Genomic DNA, 19,927 nt, shown 5'->3' with positions numbered 1-19,927 from the left:
CTCTTGTGAATGCTCCTTGCCAAGCAACATGACAATTCTTTCACTCCCAACCCATACAATCAATACTACCAAGCATACCGGGTAAACCATGCCTTTGTGCGTAAAAATTATAAAGTCTAGAAATATTTTCGGCAGTTGGTCATCACAAATATTCTCTTGCAAACAAATGAAATACGCATTGACAAAAATTTTCAAGACATAAAGCAGCCGTTTTCTCACCGATTTTAATATATTCGTCAAACAAATCGGGTGTAGTTTCATACGCCATTTGACGTATGGCTGCTGTACAGTTTTGGAGAATTGTCAAACTTCGGCGACCGGTTGCATCTGGATGTTTCCTAAAAAACGTAAAATATTTAGGAATGTGGGTACTATTAAAGTTAGATATACCTTCCACAATTCGGAGAAATAACTGATGGCTCATTCGATAACGTCTCTTAAATTTTTTTTTTCGGGGAAAATTGGTGTCTCTGCAAAATAATCATTGTATAACCTTGTAGCTGCATCCTCACGATCCCTAGGAATATAAACCCGGGTTCGAGGGACTCGCGAACTACTTGCCTCTCCCTCGACTTCTTCTTCCGTTATACTATTAACAAAACTTATAATTTTTTCATCATCGGAATCACCAATAAGAAACTCGAGCATCTTGAATGTTTTATCCATTGTGAACAAATTAAAATTGTAGGTTGTATGTAATTTGATAAGAAAATAAAAAGGAAAGTTGGATGTGTGTGTATAAAATTAAAATATATAGGTAATATATATAGAAAATTAAAAAATCAATATTTTTTTTATTGTGCAACGGCTACAAGAACCGGCCAACCACAGCCCTCCACGTGGAAGAGAAATCCGTTGCTGTCTTCGTTTCTTTCGAACGCAGCACCCGAAAACGCCACCAAGTGACACACCATTACGGAGGAGGGCGGCGTTTCTTGTTGTCCACGTTGGCAAGTGACGCCGTTTCTCCTCCCCGTTACAGGTAGTCTAATAACCATATTGTTAACATCCGACCAATTGATCCAGAAGAGGTAAACCATAACTAAAGTAAACTAGTTGACCCATAAATGAGTTGAAATTGTCACGACTGCATCTACTAAAAAAAACGCCTAGACTTTCAACCACACATAAACCATGTCCAGATGACCAAATTTGATACTGGATCTATTCTGGAATACTATCTACATATGTAAATTCTTGCATCTATACATAATAAAATGGTAACATATGCAAAAACAATTTCTGAAAAGAAGTACAAGGTGTGTCACATATATATAAATAATCAAGAGGGAAGCACTTTTTTGGGGGGAAGTAATTTTTTTTCGTTTTTTTCGAATTTTTTTTTTCAGGCATCAAGATCACATGAAAATATGAACATTTAAAAAAGACACTTTGTGATGAATGTTATTATTTTGGCGGTAAAACGCTCGAATAAAAAAAAATGAAAACATTCAATGAATTGAATGTTTTGATTTTGAGTTTTTTTTAAGTGGTTAGAAATTAGGGTTTTGGGTTTAGAAATTAGGGTTTAGGGTTTAGATTGAATATTTTAACAAGAACGGTTTAGAGTTTAGGGTTTTGGGTTGAGGGTTTACGGAGTAAACCCGAAAACCCTAAACCCTAAACCCTAAACTCTAAATCAGGCTAAATTCGAAAAAAATACTTCACACAAGATGAAAACAAAACGATGTAAATAAACTCAGCAACAAAACATTCAATGCATTGAATGTTTTTATTTTTTCTTCGAGCATTTTCCCGCCAAAATAATGACATTCATCACAAAGTGTCTTTTTTAAATGTTCATATTTTCATCTAATCTATAATGTTCGTGAAGAAAGTTTTTTCAAAAAACGAAAAAAAAAAAATATTGCTTCCCCCTTCCCCCCCAAAAAATGCTTCCCTCTTGATTATGACCATATATATATATATATATATATATATATATATATATATATATATATATATATATATATATATATATATATATATATATATATATGCCTATGGAATGGAGACTCAGTGAGGTTATTCCCATTTACAAGAACAAGGGAGATGCGCAAATATATAGTAACTATAGAGGCATAAAGTTACTTAGTCATACTATGAAGCTTTGGGAAAGATTGATGGAGACGAGGCTCCGACGCGAGACAAAGGTTTCAGAGAACCAATTCGGTTTCATGCCAGGACGCTCGTCGATGGAAGCGATTTACATAGTTAGAAGCCTTATGGAGAAGTATAGGGAAAAACAAAAGAACCTACACATGGCGTTCTTAGACTTGGAAAAAGCTTATGATTGTGTCCCGCGTGAGCTGATTTGGAAGACACTTAATGTTAGGGGTGTCCCAAGTAGATATATAAGATCTATTAGAGATATGTACGAGGGGGCGAAGACTCGTGTACGTACGACGGTAGGAAACACAGAGTTTTTCCCTGTAGAGGTAGGTTTACATCAGGGATCTGCCCTTAGCCCTTATCTTTTCGCTTTGATCCTAGACGAGTTGACTCTTAGGATACAAGACAACATCCCATGGTGCCTGATTTTCACTGACGATATTGTTTTAGTTTCGGATTCCCAGGATGAGCTTAATAGAAGGCTTGAGCAATGGAGGATCGCATTAGAATCAAATGGCCTACGGATTAGCAGACTTAAATCGGAGTACCTTAGATGCGATTTCAAGACGAGTGAAGAGGAACACCATGATATAGTGGATATCCGAATTGGGGATCATATTTTTCCCCCGCAAGGGTCCTTTAGATATTTAGGCTCGATGCTTCACAATTCGGGAAGGATAGATGAGGATGTGACGCATCGTATACGAGTAGGATGGTTGAAGTGGAGGGTTGTGAAAGGGGTGTTGTGCGACAAGAAGGTCCCCTTAAGCTGAAAGGGAAATTCTTCAAGGTGCAATCATACCAGCCATGTTATACGGATCGGAGTGTTGGCCAATGACGAAGGCCCAAGAGAGGAGAATGAAAATGGCAGAAATGAGGATGCTTAGATGGACATGTGGTAAGACCATGCTAGATATGATACCAAATGGAGTTTTTAGGGAGAAATTGGAAGTTGCGAACATCATCAACAAACTTAGGGAAGGACGACTTAGATGGTTTGGGCATGTTAGGAGGCGCCCACTTTTAGCCCCGGTTAGGAGAGTCGAGACCCTCGTCGTTGGCTGCGTAAGGAGAAGGGGTAGACCTAGACGTAGGATGGAGGATAGATTGAAGCTGGACATGAAAGAGCTTCTACTGTCGGAGAACATGACTTCTGATAGGAGCCTGTGGATGAGTAGAATTAGAATAATTGAGTAATTTTTTTTTTTCAATGTGTTAGATACATTTATAGTAACATCACCATCAGCCCGTAGTATGATATTGTCCGCTTTGGACACAAGCCGATCACCGACGGGCTACCCGCGCACGAGTACAACCCCGGATCGCACTTCAACCTCACGGATTTGCTTCTCGGGTAAACACCCTCAAAACGCGTCATACCAGAAGAGGTATCCACACCCTTATAAGGAGTGCTTTGTTTTCCTCTCCCACCGATGTGGGACGAGTCTGTTACAACTCTCCCCCCCTTCGGGACACTGCGTCCCCGCAGTGCACATCGATGCGGGCCCCAGCTCTGATACCATAAGTAACATCACCATCAGCCCGTAGTATGATATTGTCCGCTTTGGACACAAGCCGATCACCGACGGGCTACCCGCGCACGAGTACAACCCCGGATCGCACTTCAACCTCACGGATTTGCTTCTCGGGTAAACACCCTCAAAACGCGTCATACCAGAAGAGGTATCCACACCCTTATAAGGAGTGCTTTGTTTTCCTCTCCCACCGATGTGGGACGAGTCTGTTACATTTATTATACAACTACATATATAACTATAACTAGATATTCTATAGCTACACTATATATACCCCTCGACATGGTATATATGCCCATGTATCTATTTATATGTATTTGGGCTATATATAGGTATCGATGCTTATTTTTGTATCTGTATATGTTTCTATGTATCTAAGTGCATGTATTGGTGTATGTATGTTTGTCTGTCTACCTAGGTATATATATATCTACGAATGTATCTATATGTATATATGTTTAAGTAAGAGTTTTTTCATGCTTATGTGTGGTGCGGGTATGTATGTATGTATATATATATATATATATATATATATATATATATATATATATATATATATATATTTATTTATTTATTTATTTATTTATTTTGTTTGTCTGTATGTCTACTTGAAATTAAATGGTTATGTGCTCTATATGATCCATGCTATTTGCCAGACTGTTGTGCATTACTGTGACAACCCGGAAATTTTTGACCAAATTTAAACTTTATCTTTAAATGATTTAATGTTTCCGACACGATAAGCAAAGTCTGTAATGTTGAAATCCCAAAAACTTTGAAGTGTGTTCATATATTCATTTACCCTTCGACTGTTCCCCACGATTCACGAACAATTATGTGAAAATAGATATGCATGAATATATATATATATATATATATATATATATATATATATATATATATATATATGTGTGTGTGTGTGTGTGTGTGTGTGTGTGTGTGTGTGTGAATATTAAATTGAGAAATATTAATAAAACATTTAACGGTTTGATTGATATGAAAATAAGTTATGAAGTCTATTATATGACTAGAGAACGTTAACAAAGTATTAGATGAATAATACTTTACATGAACGTAATTGTTTCAATATATTTATTGACAGAATTAAATGATAATATCAAATGATTGAATTATCAGATACATTGTGATATGATTACGGATCTCTGTAGTAAGGTCCACTTTGTTTTAAGAAATCCGTTCATTTTGACAATATTCGGAAAATGGTAAAGTGATTTACATGTAAGAACAAAAGTGTCAAATAATGAGAACTAGACAAACGTTAGTGGAGAATTGAATTTCATAGTATTCGATTGATTTATTTTCAAACGTGCGAAAACGTTTTTCGATACAGTAGGAATTGATTATTAAAATGTTTTTATTTGAATAACTTAATTTGAATATATATAATAAGTTAAAATATTAATTATTAGAACTAAATATATAAATAACTCGCAACGTGTATTTAAAACATATTTATGAATATTGAATATATATACGATTCCAGATTAGTTAAGTAAACGATAGTAACACTTGTTGATTGATTCGACTGATAATTTAATATATTAATTAGAACGTTTGAGAAATTAAAATAAACATTTACGCATAAAGGAATTTTATCAATTTAAGCTTTAAAGTGTAAACGTGACGTGTTATAATAATTTCTATTATTTAAACGATTTTGAAATAAACTTTGAAATATAACTGATTTTGAAAAACTAAATATTATTAAATAAATATTTCAATTATATATTATATGTACAAATTTATTACTAAATGAAAATATATTTATATTTTACAAAGTGATAAAATATAATATTAACTTAGTCATAAAACGTTTGATTTAAAATAATATATTTTGGTAAACAACGAGACATTAATTTATAGAAGCAAATGACCAAAACACTCGAAAGTTCAAGATACACTTTGAGTAATATAGTTTATTGATAATTTAAGACTATATTTTGACAAAGGTACGAATCACGAAACGTAAAGTACAAGTTTTCTAAGCGTACGAAAGGACGTTCGAAAATCCGAAACCGAGACATAAATCGAGTATCAACATACGAGTCAACGGACCTAAAATTACAAGTTAGCTATGTACATGAATATAATATAATATATATATATATAATTAATATAAATTATATATATATATATATATATATATATATATATATATATATATATATATATATATATATATATATATTATATATATATAATCATATGTCGACAAACAAGAAAACAAAAAAATTGTGAGCTGATTTTGGGGCCATGCGATCGCATGGGAAATAGGCATAAAACCCATGCGATCGCATAGGGGTCAGGAATCAGAATTCTTCTATAAATAGCCCAGGTTTCTGGCCGAATCCTTTCAATCTATTTTCTCTCAATCTCTCTACATTCTCTATATACATATATTAATTATTATTATTATTATTATTATTATTATTATTATTATTATTATTATTATTATTATTAATAAAGATTATTATTAATTCTAATATTATTATTAGTAGTATTATTATTAGTATATACATAAAATACTACGACTAGGTCATGAGCGAATTATTTCAAAACGGGTTTTATGAGCGAGATAGAGCTAAGGAAATTATGGGTTATAGCTATGGAGGTTATGGGTATGGATCGGGGGTATATAGTATTTATCATCTCCGTTGCGTCTACGTACTTTCCTACAATATCGAATCACAATATTGATACGTGAGCATTCATATCTTATCTTTTATATATTAATAGTGTATCCATGTCTAGTGCTCGAGTATATATGTTTATGCATGCTTGTATGCTTTAATTTTGTCGTTAGATAGTTTATGATGAATCACGAATTTGATACATATGCTACTGATATAAAGTATATGATATGCATGTTTTTGGAAAGCTGACGAAAAATTATTAACTTTTCATTTAGAAATCGTGTGATTTCGATGAACGGATTAAAAGATATGGTCAACTGAATTATGATTAACATTAATTGAAATTGCTTTTGAATCTGCAATTGATATTTAAGCAACTTGTTTATAAGATTGATAAATTGTATTTTCAAATATTACGAGTAAATGAATTTCTATATAAAGCACGTCTCGTTTTGTTGAACAATTGTCAAAGTTGATTGCCTTATCATGTTTTAAAGCTTTATAAACACTATATTCTGGTTTTACAAGTATTGGGAAACTATATGAAATGTTAAAATATATATTCAATTGCCATGATCATTCAAATACAATATAACTCTTGAAATAAATAATGTTTTGAGTTTGATAAACTATAAATTCGTTCAACTATCAAGACTCATACTATGTTAATATAATAAACATGTATAGATTTAAAGATCACATTGGGTCAGGTTGACTTTTGAAATGACTTTTGTTAACTTTCACATGTCGGTTTCGAGCATTAGGATTATGATACACTATGACCCGACCTAGCTTGTTAAGACATGTATTGACCAACATATGTTCTCTAGGTTGAGATCTACGGTTATTTTGCATTCCAAGTTTCGGTCACATTTCAGTGAATGACCTTATGTGCTACTAAGGTGAGTTTCATTTGCTACCTTTTTAAATACTTTTGCAATCTATATTTTTGGGCTGAGAATACATGCACTTTATTTTAAAAGCAATGGACACAAGTACATACTAAATTCTACACCGAGTTTGAACCAAAAATCCCTTAGCTTTGGTAACTAGTAACTGCCGGTTATAAGAACTGGTGGGCGCGAGTAGTTATATATGGATCCATAGGGCTTGACATCCCCGTCTGTTCCAGGTATAGAAACCCTAGCCTGAACTATAAAACAGACGTATGCTATTTGAGGTTAGTACACGTTGGATTGCGTGTATTGTACATGTTGGTTGCATGTATGTTAAAACAGGGGTACTTATTATAACGTTAAAGCTTAGTTACCAGGGTGCTCAATCTTGTAGAATATTTTAATAAATGTTTCTGGATGAAACAACTGAAATCTTGTGATCCACCTTTATATACAGATTATGCGAAACATTAAAACTATGAACTCACCAACCTTTGTGTTGACACTTTCAAGCATGTTTATTCTCAGGTTCCTAGAAGTCTTCCGCTGTTTGCTTATATGTGATACAAGCTATGTGCATGAAGTCATACATGCTTTATTCAAGAACACGTTGCATTCACAAAATCATCACCATGTATCTTATTTTGACTGCATTATCAACGGATGTAGTATTGTAAACTATTATTTACGGTGATTGTCTATATGTAGAAATCATCAAACGTCAAAAACCTTGGAATTTGATATTCAATTATGGTGTGTCTTTTCAAAAGAATGCAATGTTTACAAAACGTATCATGTAGAGGTCAGTACCTCACAGTGAAATCGATGAATGATGTATTCGTCCAAAAGGGATTTGGACGGATCGTCACAGTTGGCATCAGAGCTTGAGGTCATAGGGAACCAGAATTTGCATTAGTGTGTTTGACTGGTAATTGTTAGGATGCATTAGTGAGTCTGGACTATGACCGTATCTGTTTTTACCGAGTTTTGCTTATCATTTTTTAGTCTAGACACGTTTTCCTGCAATTATTGTATAAATAGTATACAGACGAATTCATATCTTAACATATCTGTTACTGTAAACTTTTCCTGACATCTTCTGAAAATTTCTCCGTAATTTATGGTATTTTGGTATTATATATACATATGTAAATTATGTGTTGAAGAATACCAATCTAAGTCCTATAATCTATTATATATCAAAAATCATTTCCCTGATTATACAAGATGGATCCCGCATCTAGTTCAAATTCCTTAAACTCCGACAGCTATTCTGTGATGACCCGGATTTTTCCGACTACTTGATTATACTATCTACATGATTTAATAATTCTGACTTGATAAGCAAAGAATTTTAATAAGTCTTGAACCACCGGAAAGAGTTTTACACAAGCTTTTGGTCACCCTTTTATTCCTACGATTCACGAACGTCATAACTTGTATTAATTATATATATGTACATATATGTATATATATTTAACTTAAAAATATGATAATTAAATATCTCATTAAGTATATTAACAAGGTATTATATATACATTTTCATACTACTAATTTAAAGAGTTTTCGAACAATATATATGTTACTTTTTAAACGACGAAATTAACTTATGTTAAAATGTATTTACATACAATGTATTATGTTAAAATGTATTTACATACAATGAGTATAAATACACTTAGTAATATACAAATACAGATAAGGGATAGCTATATTCATATTTCCGTTCATTTTTCTCAAGAATTCTACTCGTATTTATACGGTATTTATACGGTATTTATATGCGTATTATACGCAGCTTCTAGAAGTATTTACTATTGGTATATACCAATAGAAATCTGCATGATTGATATATTATGTCATGCATGACATTATCAATCTTATTATGTCATGCATGACATCATCAATTTAACTTATACTTGATATTAGTCAAAAAGGACAACATAAGTTGTCTATAAATACCTTAAAAACGTTTTTATGCATACACCCATTTTTCCATTCCATTTTCTCATTCATACTCTCTAAATTCTCTCTCAAAATACTCCCATCTTCATACTAGATCATCCCCAAGCATTTTCTTCATCGTTTAGCTTCAAAAACAATCTATAATCATCATATAAGAAGCAATTAAGAACACTTACTTTGATTCAAGTTTTGCTTCCAAGTTTGGTTATCTTTAAGCACCAATTCAAGGAGTCTTTCAAGCTCTAGAAATCCTCTTCATATTCAGCTACTTACCTTTCTTAAATCAAGGTATTAGCCTTACCAAAACTCTTGTTCAATTCATATGATTATAGTTATATATATATATAAGAATTCATAACTAATAACTACTAGAACATAGTTTAGTTAATTTTAAACTTATTTGGAAAACTAATCTAATTTTTCTAACTTAACTCTAATAACACTTATTTATATGTATTATGATGTTATATTAAGATATTATAAGAACTTATAACTTGTACATATGAAGAACACCTTAAAAACTATATTAACCATATCCTTGCTAACTTTTCCTATATTCGAACATGTTATCATTAGTATAACAAAATATTATAATCTTGGTTGATTCCGAGCTTGTATATATATAATAATCTTGGTACGTCCCATGACAATACGTATACAATACGTTTTGATAAATCCTAAGTCAATACGTCTCTGGATTGATGCAAGACAATATGTACACAATACGCCGTGGGGTAATTCTAAGATTATATATATATATATATATATATATATATATATATATATATATATATATATATATATATATATATACCGATTATTGGACTGTTGGACTTTTCAGACTATTTTGGACTACTAACAATGGACTACTAACAAGGGACTACTAACAATGGACTACTAACATAAAATGTTAAAATTATTATATAAGTATTCTATGAACTTGCTATATTAATTTTGTTCACATGTATTATTATCTGAATCGTTATTATTGTTATAGGTTCGTGAATCGAAGGACGTCAGCTATATTTTAATAAGTTGGAAACTTGTTAAAACTATACTTTTACGACAGTGAGTATATAGTCCCATTTTTAAACTCTACAAATATTTTGGGATGAGAATTACATGCAGCTTTTGTTTTTCGAAATAGACACAAGTACTTAACTATTTATTCTATGTTGAGTTGTACCTTTGTATATTTCCCTAATAGTCTGGTAACTATTTGTTACATGTGGTTAACATGTAAGCGCGAATCCTATTGATAGATCTATCGGGTTTGACAACCCCACTCGGGCTAGTTAGCACTAGTTCATAACGGGTGTTTAGTACTTCGTTTTACTACACTTGGTACGGTGTAGAGATAACTTTGAAAAGGGAATATGCACGGAAAACATCTGTTAAGTATAGTTACTGGGCGCTCAACAACATATAGAATATCTTTGCAGAAACGTTTATAACATGAAATCTTGTGGTCTATTATTATATCTTATGCTAGCTTTAAAACCTATATCTCACCAACCTTTGTGTTGACAGTTTAAGCATCTTTATTCTCAGGTCTTTAAAAGTCTTCCGCTGATGGCTTGCTCATGGTGTTGCGTGGCGTCGTTCATGCTTGTGTTTAAAGAAAGTTGCATTCTAATAAACGTTATCTTTGTCATGTAATATATTTGGCTATTATGCCCACGTTGTAATATTCCAAAACTTATGTATTCGGGGATCATTTCTCAAATGATCGCCCACATGTTTAAAACTTTCATTTACATATGAAAGGTTTGGTCGTTATGAAATAAGAATGCAATATTTTATAAAACGTATCATATAGAGGTCAAATACCTCGCTATTGAGATCAATGAATAACGTACCTCGTTTATAGTAATATGGACGGGTCGTTTCAGTTGGTATCAGAGCAGAGGTCTTAGCGAACTAGAAATTGCATTAGTGTGTCTGACCGGTATTTGTTAGGATGCATTAATGAGTCTGGACTTTGACCGAACTTGTTTTTAAAAACCATTGCTTATCATTTTTGGTCGGAAATTGAATATTATAGCATGTAAATATTATGTGATATATTTCTAATGTGGTAGTTAATGTGTGATAGATGTCTACTTCTAGCACCAATCTCATTATCACAATCAGCGACTCCGAAGATGAATCTCCAGCAAAAGTACCAGTCATCGACTTATCTGATAACGACGATGATCCGAAGGAAATCATCTATATAACTGATGATGATGATGACCTGGAGTTGGACGCATTTTGGGAAGATTCACAAATCTCAGAGGAACCGAAGGAGGAACCTGAGGAGAACGAAGTAAAAGAAATTACGGAGGCAGAATTTAATAAGGAAAAGGAACTTGTGGTCCGCCAGCTAGAATTTCCTAATCCGGAGTATAATAAAAGATTTATTGCTAAAAGTGAACCTAACACTTCTACCCCTAGTCATCCTCCTGTTATTAACTCTATTGAGGCACCATCCCGACCAAGGTACAAACGTACCGCTAGAATGAGAACGATGTCAGTAGCTGAGACGCGAAAACTCTTTGGTTTCCCAGATCCCGCAGATTTCCCAGATTTGTCCCAAAACAATAAGAAGTCTCGTCATTTTTAATCTATCCCAGCAGCTACCATACTTCACGCCTTGTATAATAGTTATTGTGTGCTATATTTTATCTTACCTATGTTTTATGTAAAATAGTGGTATTGTATTTTTGTAAAATATTGTACCAAAAGTTTAAGCGTGAAGTACTAATGTATTAAGTTTTTCATGATAGAATATTATCTTAATTGTAGTAGTTAATTTATGTACTAGCTATTAAGTATGAACTTTAACGGGTAGGTACTACCCGAACTGCAATTATAAAATGCCAATAAGAAGAAATGAGGCTTTTATAAAAATTAGTTCATATTATTAGTATGCTACAAAGTACTATTAACTACTTATAATATTCTATATATGATTAATTTATATCATTTGGCTATTTTTGAAGGAAATGGCTCCAGTTACCAAACAGCACATGAACATGAGCGAGGAAGATTTCCGTAGTTTTCTTACTGCAAATGTAACTGCAGTATTGGATGCACTTAACAAAAACAACCATTCAGGGTCTAGCAGTGGAACTCATCATGGTACAACAGAAAACCGTGTAGGATGTTCCTACAAAACTTTCATGAGTTGTAAACCCCATGAATTTGAAGGAACGGAAGGTCCAGTTGGACTAAAGCGTTGGATTGAAAAAGTAGAAACTGTTTTTGCTATAAGTAATTGTGCAGAAGAAGACCGCGTAAAATACGCTTCTCATACTTTCAAAAATAACGCTTTAACATGGTGGAATACCTACCTAGCAAACGTGAGGGAGAATACTTCTTACGACCTACCATGGGCAGCATTTAAACACTTGCTGTGTGAGCATTATCGCCCCCTAAACGAGATGAATAAATTGAAAGCAGAGTTGAGGGAATTGCGCACCAAGGGTGATAACATCACTGCCTACGAGCAACAGTTCACAGAGCTAGCGTTAATGTGTCCTGGAGTATTTGAAGATGAAGAAGCAAAAGTTGAACAGTTTGTGAAAGGATTACCTGAGCTAATCCAAGAAAATGTAAGTGCATCTAATCCAACAACAATGTACGAAGCAAGCAAGATGGCCCATAAGTTAATGGACCAAATCAAAGAAAGAAACAAGGAAAAGACGGCTGCTGAGGCCAAAACAAATGACCACAAGAGGAAGAACGAAAATCGTGATAAGAATCACAACTATCAACACCACAACAAGAAGCAGGAAGTTTCGCAGGGTGTGAGTAACGAGAGGAACCAGAATACCTACCAGGGGAAATAACCCCAATGGCATAAATGCAAGAGACACCACTTTGGGAATTGCACGGTGGTGTGTAAAAATTGCAACAAAGTAGGGCATCATATTCAAAATTGTAGGTTTCCTCTCACAGATGTTAATAAAGCCGCTCTTGAAGCTGTTGTTTGTTATGGGTGCGGGAAAAAGGGCCATTACAAGAACAAGTGCCCGAACCAAAATAGTCCAGCCCGTGGAAGAGCATTTAATATAAATGCTAACGATGCACGAGAAGACCCGAAGCTTGTTACGGGTACGTTTACTATCGATGAATTACCTGCCTATATTTTATTTGATACTGGTGCCGATAGAAGTTATGTAAGTAAAGAATTTTGCTCTAAACTAAATTGCCCCTTAGTGCCCCTGAAGGATAAATGTATTGTAGAATTAGCAAATGGTAAACTAGTTAAAGCTGATAAAATCTGTCGTAAACATAAGCTTAAATTAACTAGTGAGACATTTGTAATTGATTTGATACCTGTTGAGTTGGGGAGTTTTGATGTAATTATTGGTATGGATTGGATGTCTAAGATGAGAGCGGAAGTTGTTTGTTATAAAAAGGCGATTCATTTTCCCTGCGTGAGCGGGAAACCATTGATGGTGTTCGGAGAAAAGAGTAATCATAAGCTAAACTTTATTAGCTGTTTGAAGGCCCAAAAGTGCATAAAGAAGGGATGCTATGCTATCTTAGCACATGTGAAGAAGATCAACACGAAGGAGAATAGCATTAGTGACATGCTTGTGGTAAGAGATTTTCCCGAAGTATTTCCAGAAGAATTACCGGGATTACCTCCGCCTAGATCTGTAGAATTTCGAATAGACCTAGTACCGGGAGCTGCACCAGTGGCTCGTGCTCCGTATAGACTCGCACATCTGAAATGAAAGAACTACAAAGTCAATTGTAGGAATTGCTAGATCGTGGATTTATTCGACCGAGTACTTCACCATGGAGAGCTCCGATCCTGTTCGTTAAGAAGAAAGACGGATCCTTCCGAATGTGTATAGACTACCGCGAGTTAAACAAGCTAACTATCAAGAATCGGCACCCATTGCCGAGAATTGATGACTTGTTTGATCAGCTGCAAGGATCACGTGTTTACTCCAAAATTGACCTAAGATCGGGTTACCATCAGTTGCGAGTAAAAGAAGAAGATATTCCGAAGACCGCATTTAGAACACGCTACGGTCACTATGAATTTTTGGTCATGTCGTTCGGGTTGACAAACGCACCCGCTGTATTCATGGACCTCATGAATCAAGTATGTAGTCCGTATTTAGATAAATTTGTTGTCGTCTTTATTGATAACATTCTTATTTACTCCAAGAATGAGCAAGAACACGAGCAACATTTAAGGTTGGTGCTGGAACTGTTAAGAAAAGAACAGTTATATGCCAAATTTTCTAAGTGCACATTTTGGTTGAAGGAAGTACAATTCCTTGGAAATGTCGTTAGCAGTCAAGGAATTAAGGTTGATCCCGCGAAGGTCGAAGCCATTGAAAAATGGGAAACCCCAAAGACTCCGACACAGATACGCCAATTTTTGGGTTTAGCTGGTTATTATAGAAGGTTTATTCAAGATTTTTCCCGAATAGCCAAACCATTAACCACGTTAACACACAAAGGGAAGAAGTATGAATGGACCTCCGAGCAGGAAACTGCATTCCAGCTATTGAAAAAGAAACTAACTTCGGCGCCTATTTTTTTCATTACCTGAAGGAAACGAAGACTTCGTAATTTATTGTGACGCATCGCGACAAGGTTTTGGTTGTGTTCTCATGCAACGAACAAAGGTTATTGCTTACGCCTCTCGACAGTTGAAAACTCATGAACGGAATTATACGACACATGATTTGGAGTTAGGAGCAGTTGTTTTTGCATTGAAAATGTGGAGACACTACTTATATGGGGTCAAATGTACAGTGTACACTGATCACAAAAGTCTTCAACACATATTCGATCAGAAACAATTGAATATGAGGCAACGACGGTGGGTTGAGCTAATAAACGACTATGATTGTGAAATTCGTTACCATCCCGGGAAAGCAAATGTAGTAGCTGATGCATTAAGCATGAAAGAAAGAGAACCGATTCGAGTACGAGCAATGAATATGAAAATTCGTACGAACCTCACCTTACAAATAAAGGAGGCTCAACGAGGAGCTCTTACGGAAGAAAACTTTGGAAATGAGATGCTCAAGGGTTTAGACAAGCAACTAGATATACGAGAAGACGGAACCCGATATTTTAATGGACGCATTTGGGTACCAAGGTTTAAAGGGTTAAGAAAATTGGTTTTGAATGAGGCGCATAAGACGAGATACTCGATACATCTCGGAGCTGGAAAGATGTATCAAGATCTTAAGGCACATTTTTGGTGGCCTAATTTAAAGGCAGATATTGCAACATATATAGGGGAGTGCTTAACTTGCTCCAAAGTTAAGGCAGAACACCAGAAACCATCAGGGTTGCTTCAACAACCAGAAATCCCAGAATGGAAATGGGAGTGTATTACCATGGATTTCATTACAAAGCTACCAAAGACTGCATGGGGTTATGACACCATCTGGGTAATTGTTGATCGTCTTACCAAATCTGCTCATTTCCTGCCTATGAAGGAAATGGATAAGATGGAGAAATTGGTACGATTATACATGAAGGAAGTCATTTCAAGACATGGAGTACCTATCTCCATTATATCCGATTGCGATAGTAGGTTTACGTCAAGGTTCTGGCAATCACTACATGAAGCTCTAGGAACTCGTCTGGATATGAGCACTGCATATCATCCTCAAACCGATGGGCAAAGCGAAAGGACCATTCAGACTCTCGAAGACATGCTTAGAGCATGTGTGATCGATTTTGGGAACGGATGGGATAAATATTTACCATTGGCAGAATTCTCGTATAACAACAGTTATCATACGAGCATTAATGCTGCACCATTCGAAACACTTTATGGAAGAAAGTGTAGATCCCCTATCTGTTGGAACGATGTAGGTGACAGACAACTTACTGGTCCTGAGATCATACATGAGACTACCGAAAAGATTGTGCAAATTAAGGAGAGATTGAGAACCGCTCAAAGTCGTCAAAAGAGCTACGCTGGTGTTCGAAGAAAGCCATTGGAATTTCAGGTTGGCGACATGGTTATGTTAAAGGTGTCACCTTGGAAAGGTGTGATACGCTTTGGCAAGAGGGGTAAACTTAACCCAAGGTACGTGGGGCCGTTTAAAATCATCGAACGCATTGGACCGGTGGCCTATCGACTTGAGTTACCTCAAAAACTTGCCGGTGTACATAACACCTTTTATGTTTCAAACTTGAAGAAATGCCTTGCAAAAGAAGACCTCACGATTCCGCTCGAAGAAATCCAAATCGATGAAAGGTTACATTTTATCGAAGAACCCGTCGAAATTATGGACCAGGAAGTCAAGCGACTCAAACAAAGCAACATACCGATTGTTAGAGTCCGATGGAATGCTCGGAGAGGACCCGAGTTCACTTGGGAACGAGAAGATCAGATGAAGCAGAAGTACCCACATCTGTTTACTGATATCATACGTTGAATAGGTACTACTTTAAATTTCGGGACGAAATTTCTTTAACGGGTAGGTACTGTGATGACCCGGATTTTTCCGACTACTTGATTATACTATCTACATGATTTAATAATTCCGAATTGATAAGCAAAGAATTTTAATAAGTCTTGAACCACCGGAAAGAGTTTTACACAAGCTTTTGGTCACCCTTTTATTCCTACGATTCACGAACGTCATAACTTGTATTAATTATATATATGTACATAGTTGTATATATATTTAACTTGAAAATATGATAATTAAATATCTCATTAAGTATATTAACAAGGTATTATATATACATTTTCATACTACTAATTTAAAGAGTTTTCGAACAATATATATGTTACTTTTTAAACGACGAAATTAACTTATGTTAAAATGTATTTACATACAATGTATTATGTTAAAATGTATTTACATACAATGAGTATAAATACACTTAGTAATATACAAATACAGATAAGGGATAGCTATATTCATATTTCCGTTCATTTTTCTCAAGAATTCTACTCGTATTTATACGGTATTTATACGCGTATTATACGCAGCTTCTAGAAGTATTTACTATTGGTATATACCAATAGAAATCTGCATGATTGATATATTATGTCATGCATGACATTATCAATCTTATTATGTCATGCATGACATCATCAATTTAACTTATAATTGATATTAGTCAAAAAGGACAACATAAGTCTATAAATACCTTAAAAACGTTTTTATGCATACACCTATTTTTCCATTCCATTTTCTCATTCATACTCTCTAAATTCTCTCTCAAAATACTCCCATCTTCATACTAGATCATCCCCAAGCATTTTCTTCATCTTTTAGCTTCAAAAACAATCTATAATCATCATATAAGAAGCAATCAAGAACACTTACTTTGATTCAAGTTTTGCTTCCAAGTTTGGTTATCTTTAAGCACCAATTCAAGGAGTCTTTCAAGCTCTAGAAATCCTCTTCATATTCAGCTACTTACCTTTCTTAAATCAAGGTATTAGCCTTACCAAAACTCTTGTTCAATTCATATGATTATAGTAATATATATATATAAGAATTCATAACTAATAACTACTAGAACATAGTTTAGTTAATTTTAAACTTATTTGGAAAACTAATCTAATCTTTCTAAATTAACTCTAATAACACTTATTTATATGTATTATAATGTTATATTAAGATATTATAAGAACTTATAACTTGTACATATGAAGAACACCTTAAAAACTATATTAACCATATCCTTGCTAACTTTTCCTATATTCGGACATGTTATCATTAGTATAACAAAATATTATAATCTTGGTTGATTCCGAGCTTGTATATATATAATAATCTTGGTACGTCCCATGACAATACGTATACAATACGTTTTGATAAATCCTAAGTCAATACGTCTCTGGATTGATGCAAGACAATATGTACATAATACGCCGTGGGGTAATTCTAAGATTATATATATATATATATATACCGATTATTGGACTGTTGGACTTTTCGGACTATTTTGGACTACTAACAATTGACTACTAACAAGGGACTACTAACAATGGACTACTAACATAAAATGTTAAAATTATTATATAAGTATTCTATGAACTTGCTATATTAATTTTGTTCACATGTATTATTATCTGAATCGTTATTATTGTTATAGGTTCGTGAATCCAAGGACGTCGGCTATATTTTAATAAGTTAGAAACTTGTTAAAACTATACTTTTACGACAGTGAGTATATAGTCCCATTTTTAAACTCTACAAATATTTTGGGATGAGAATTACATGCAGCTTTTGTTTTTCGAAATAGACACAAGTACTTAAATATTTATTCTATGTTGAGTTGTACCTTTGTATATATCCCTAATAGTCTGGTAACTATTTGTTACATGTGGTTAACATGTAAGCGCGAATCCTATTAATAGATCTATCGGGTTTGACAACCCCACTCGGGCTAGTTAGCACTAGTTCATAACGGGTGTTTAGTACTTCGTTTTACTACACTTGGTACGGTGTAGAGATAACTTTGAAAAGGGAATATGCACAGAAAACATCTGTTAAGTATAGTTACTGGGCGCTCAACAACATATAGAATATCTTTGCAGAAATGTTTATAACATGAAATCTTGTGGTCTATTATTATATCTTATGCTGGCTTTAAAACCTATATCTCACCAACCTTTGTGTTGACAGTTTAAGCATGTTTATTCTCAGGTCTTTAAAAGTCTTCCGCTGATGGCTTGCTCATGGTGTTGCGTTACGTCGTTCATGCTTGTGTTTAAAGAAAGTTGCATTCTAATAAACGTTATCTTTGTCATGTAATATATTTGGCTATTATGCCCACGTTGTAATATTCCAAAACTTATGTATTAGGGGATCATTTCTCAAATGATTGCCCACATGTTTAAAACTTTCATTTACATATGAAAGGTTTGGTCGTTATGAAATAAGAATGCAATATTTTATAAACCGTATCATATAGAGGTCAAATACCTCGCTATTGAGATCAATGAATAACGTACCTCGTTTGTAGTAATATGGACGGGTCGTTTCATATTCCAATATGGATATTCACCTGAACTCCGAAAGCAGCGTAACCGGAATGGATCAACCAATTAGCCATCACCTATTCTGGATGAATTGAGGATAGGTTCGTAGCCTACTTAATCATTGAAGACAAGAAGAAGGTGATCCCTTCCATCCACCACATTCCCCTCTTTACCGGCAAACCTGTTCGTAATACCATTTTCTCTCTCATTTCCAGGGTATCTCGTCATGATTATATATTATCTCAAATTCTAGATCTTATTCATCCGCTCGTCCGAACCGACAATCACCCCGGTGTAATAGAAGAAGTCAACGAGCTTCGCGCTCGAGTAGTGGCTTTGGAGAATATGGTGCAAAGGTCACAAGCACCAGCAGCATCACCGGCATCAACAGTACCACCATCATCAACACCAACAGTACCATTACCACCATCAACAACATCCACATCCCATGATTCAACATCACAAAATGTTCCACGAGCATCAACGTCATACGCACCATAGATACCAAGGAGTACCAACAACAATAACCAATGAAGTATTGATTCATAACTTCATTAGAAAAATATTCTACGGCGATTAAGTAATATCTAAAGTTTTAGAGATTATATATTCTAGTCCTAATCGAAAACCATATGAGATTAATATTATGTTAACTCATTAAATTCATGATTACATCTAAAGAAAATATATATGCAGGTATATTTTCATAAAGATTATAATTAAAAATTCTTTTGTACAAACTGTTAATGGTGAGAATATTTTAACGGGTAGGTGATACCCGAGAGA

At 34.3% G+C, this 19,927-nt stretch overlaps 1 protein-coding gene across 1 annotated transcript; it reads left to right on the top strand.

Annotated features, from left to right (window-relative positions):
* Positions 1 to 12,149: 12,149 nt before the first annotated feature.
* Positions 12,150 to 13,732, top strand: LOC139899709 (uncharacterized). Its single transcript, XM_071882550.1, has 3 exons — positions 12,150 to 12,679; positions 13,091 to 13,260; positions 13,659 to 13,732. The coding sequence occupies exons 1-3, from the start codon at positions 12,150 to 12,152 to the stop codon at positions 13,730 to 13,732; spliced, it is 774 nt and encodes a 257-aa protein (XP_071738651.1).
* Positions 13,733 to 19,927: the final 6,195 nt, after the last annotated feature.

The sequence above is a fragment of the Rutidosis leptorrhynchoides genome, chromosome 3, assembly GCF_046630445.1.
Source record: "Rutidosis leptorrhynchoides isolate AG116_Rl617_1_P2 chromosome 3, CSIRO_AGI_Rlap_v1, whole genome shotgun sequence".
In the NCBI taxonomy this organism is placed as follows: domain Eukaryota; kingdom Viridiplantae; phylum Streptophyta; class Magnoliopsida; order Asterales; family Asteraceae; genus Rutidosis; species Rutidosis leptorrhynchoides.
Note: the sequence above shows the minus strand (reverse complement) of the source record. Positions and strands in the feature narration are given on the sequence as shown.

Bases quoted from the DNA above. Each gene is read 5' to 3' on its own strand.
- LOC139899709 (XM_071882550.1), top strand. From the start codon at position 12,150: ATGGCTCCAGTTACCAAACAGCACATGAACATGAGCGAGGAAGATTTC. The intron at 12,680-13,090 runs GTGTCCTGGAGT...TCAAAATTGTAG, and splicing joins TTCACAGAGCTAGCGTTAAT to GTTTCCTCTCACAGATGTTA. The intron at 13,261-13,658 runs GTACGTTTACTA...AGCTGTTTGAAG, and splicing joins AGACCCGAAGCTTGTTACGG to GCCCAAAAGTGCATAAAGAA.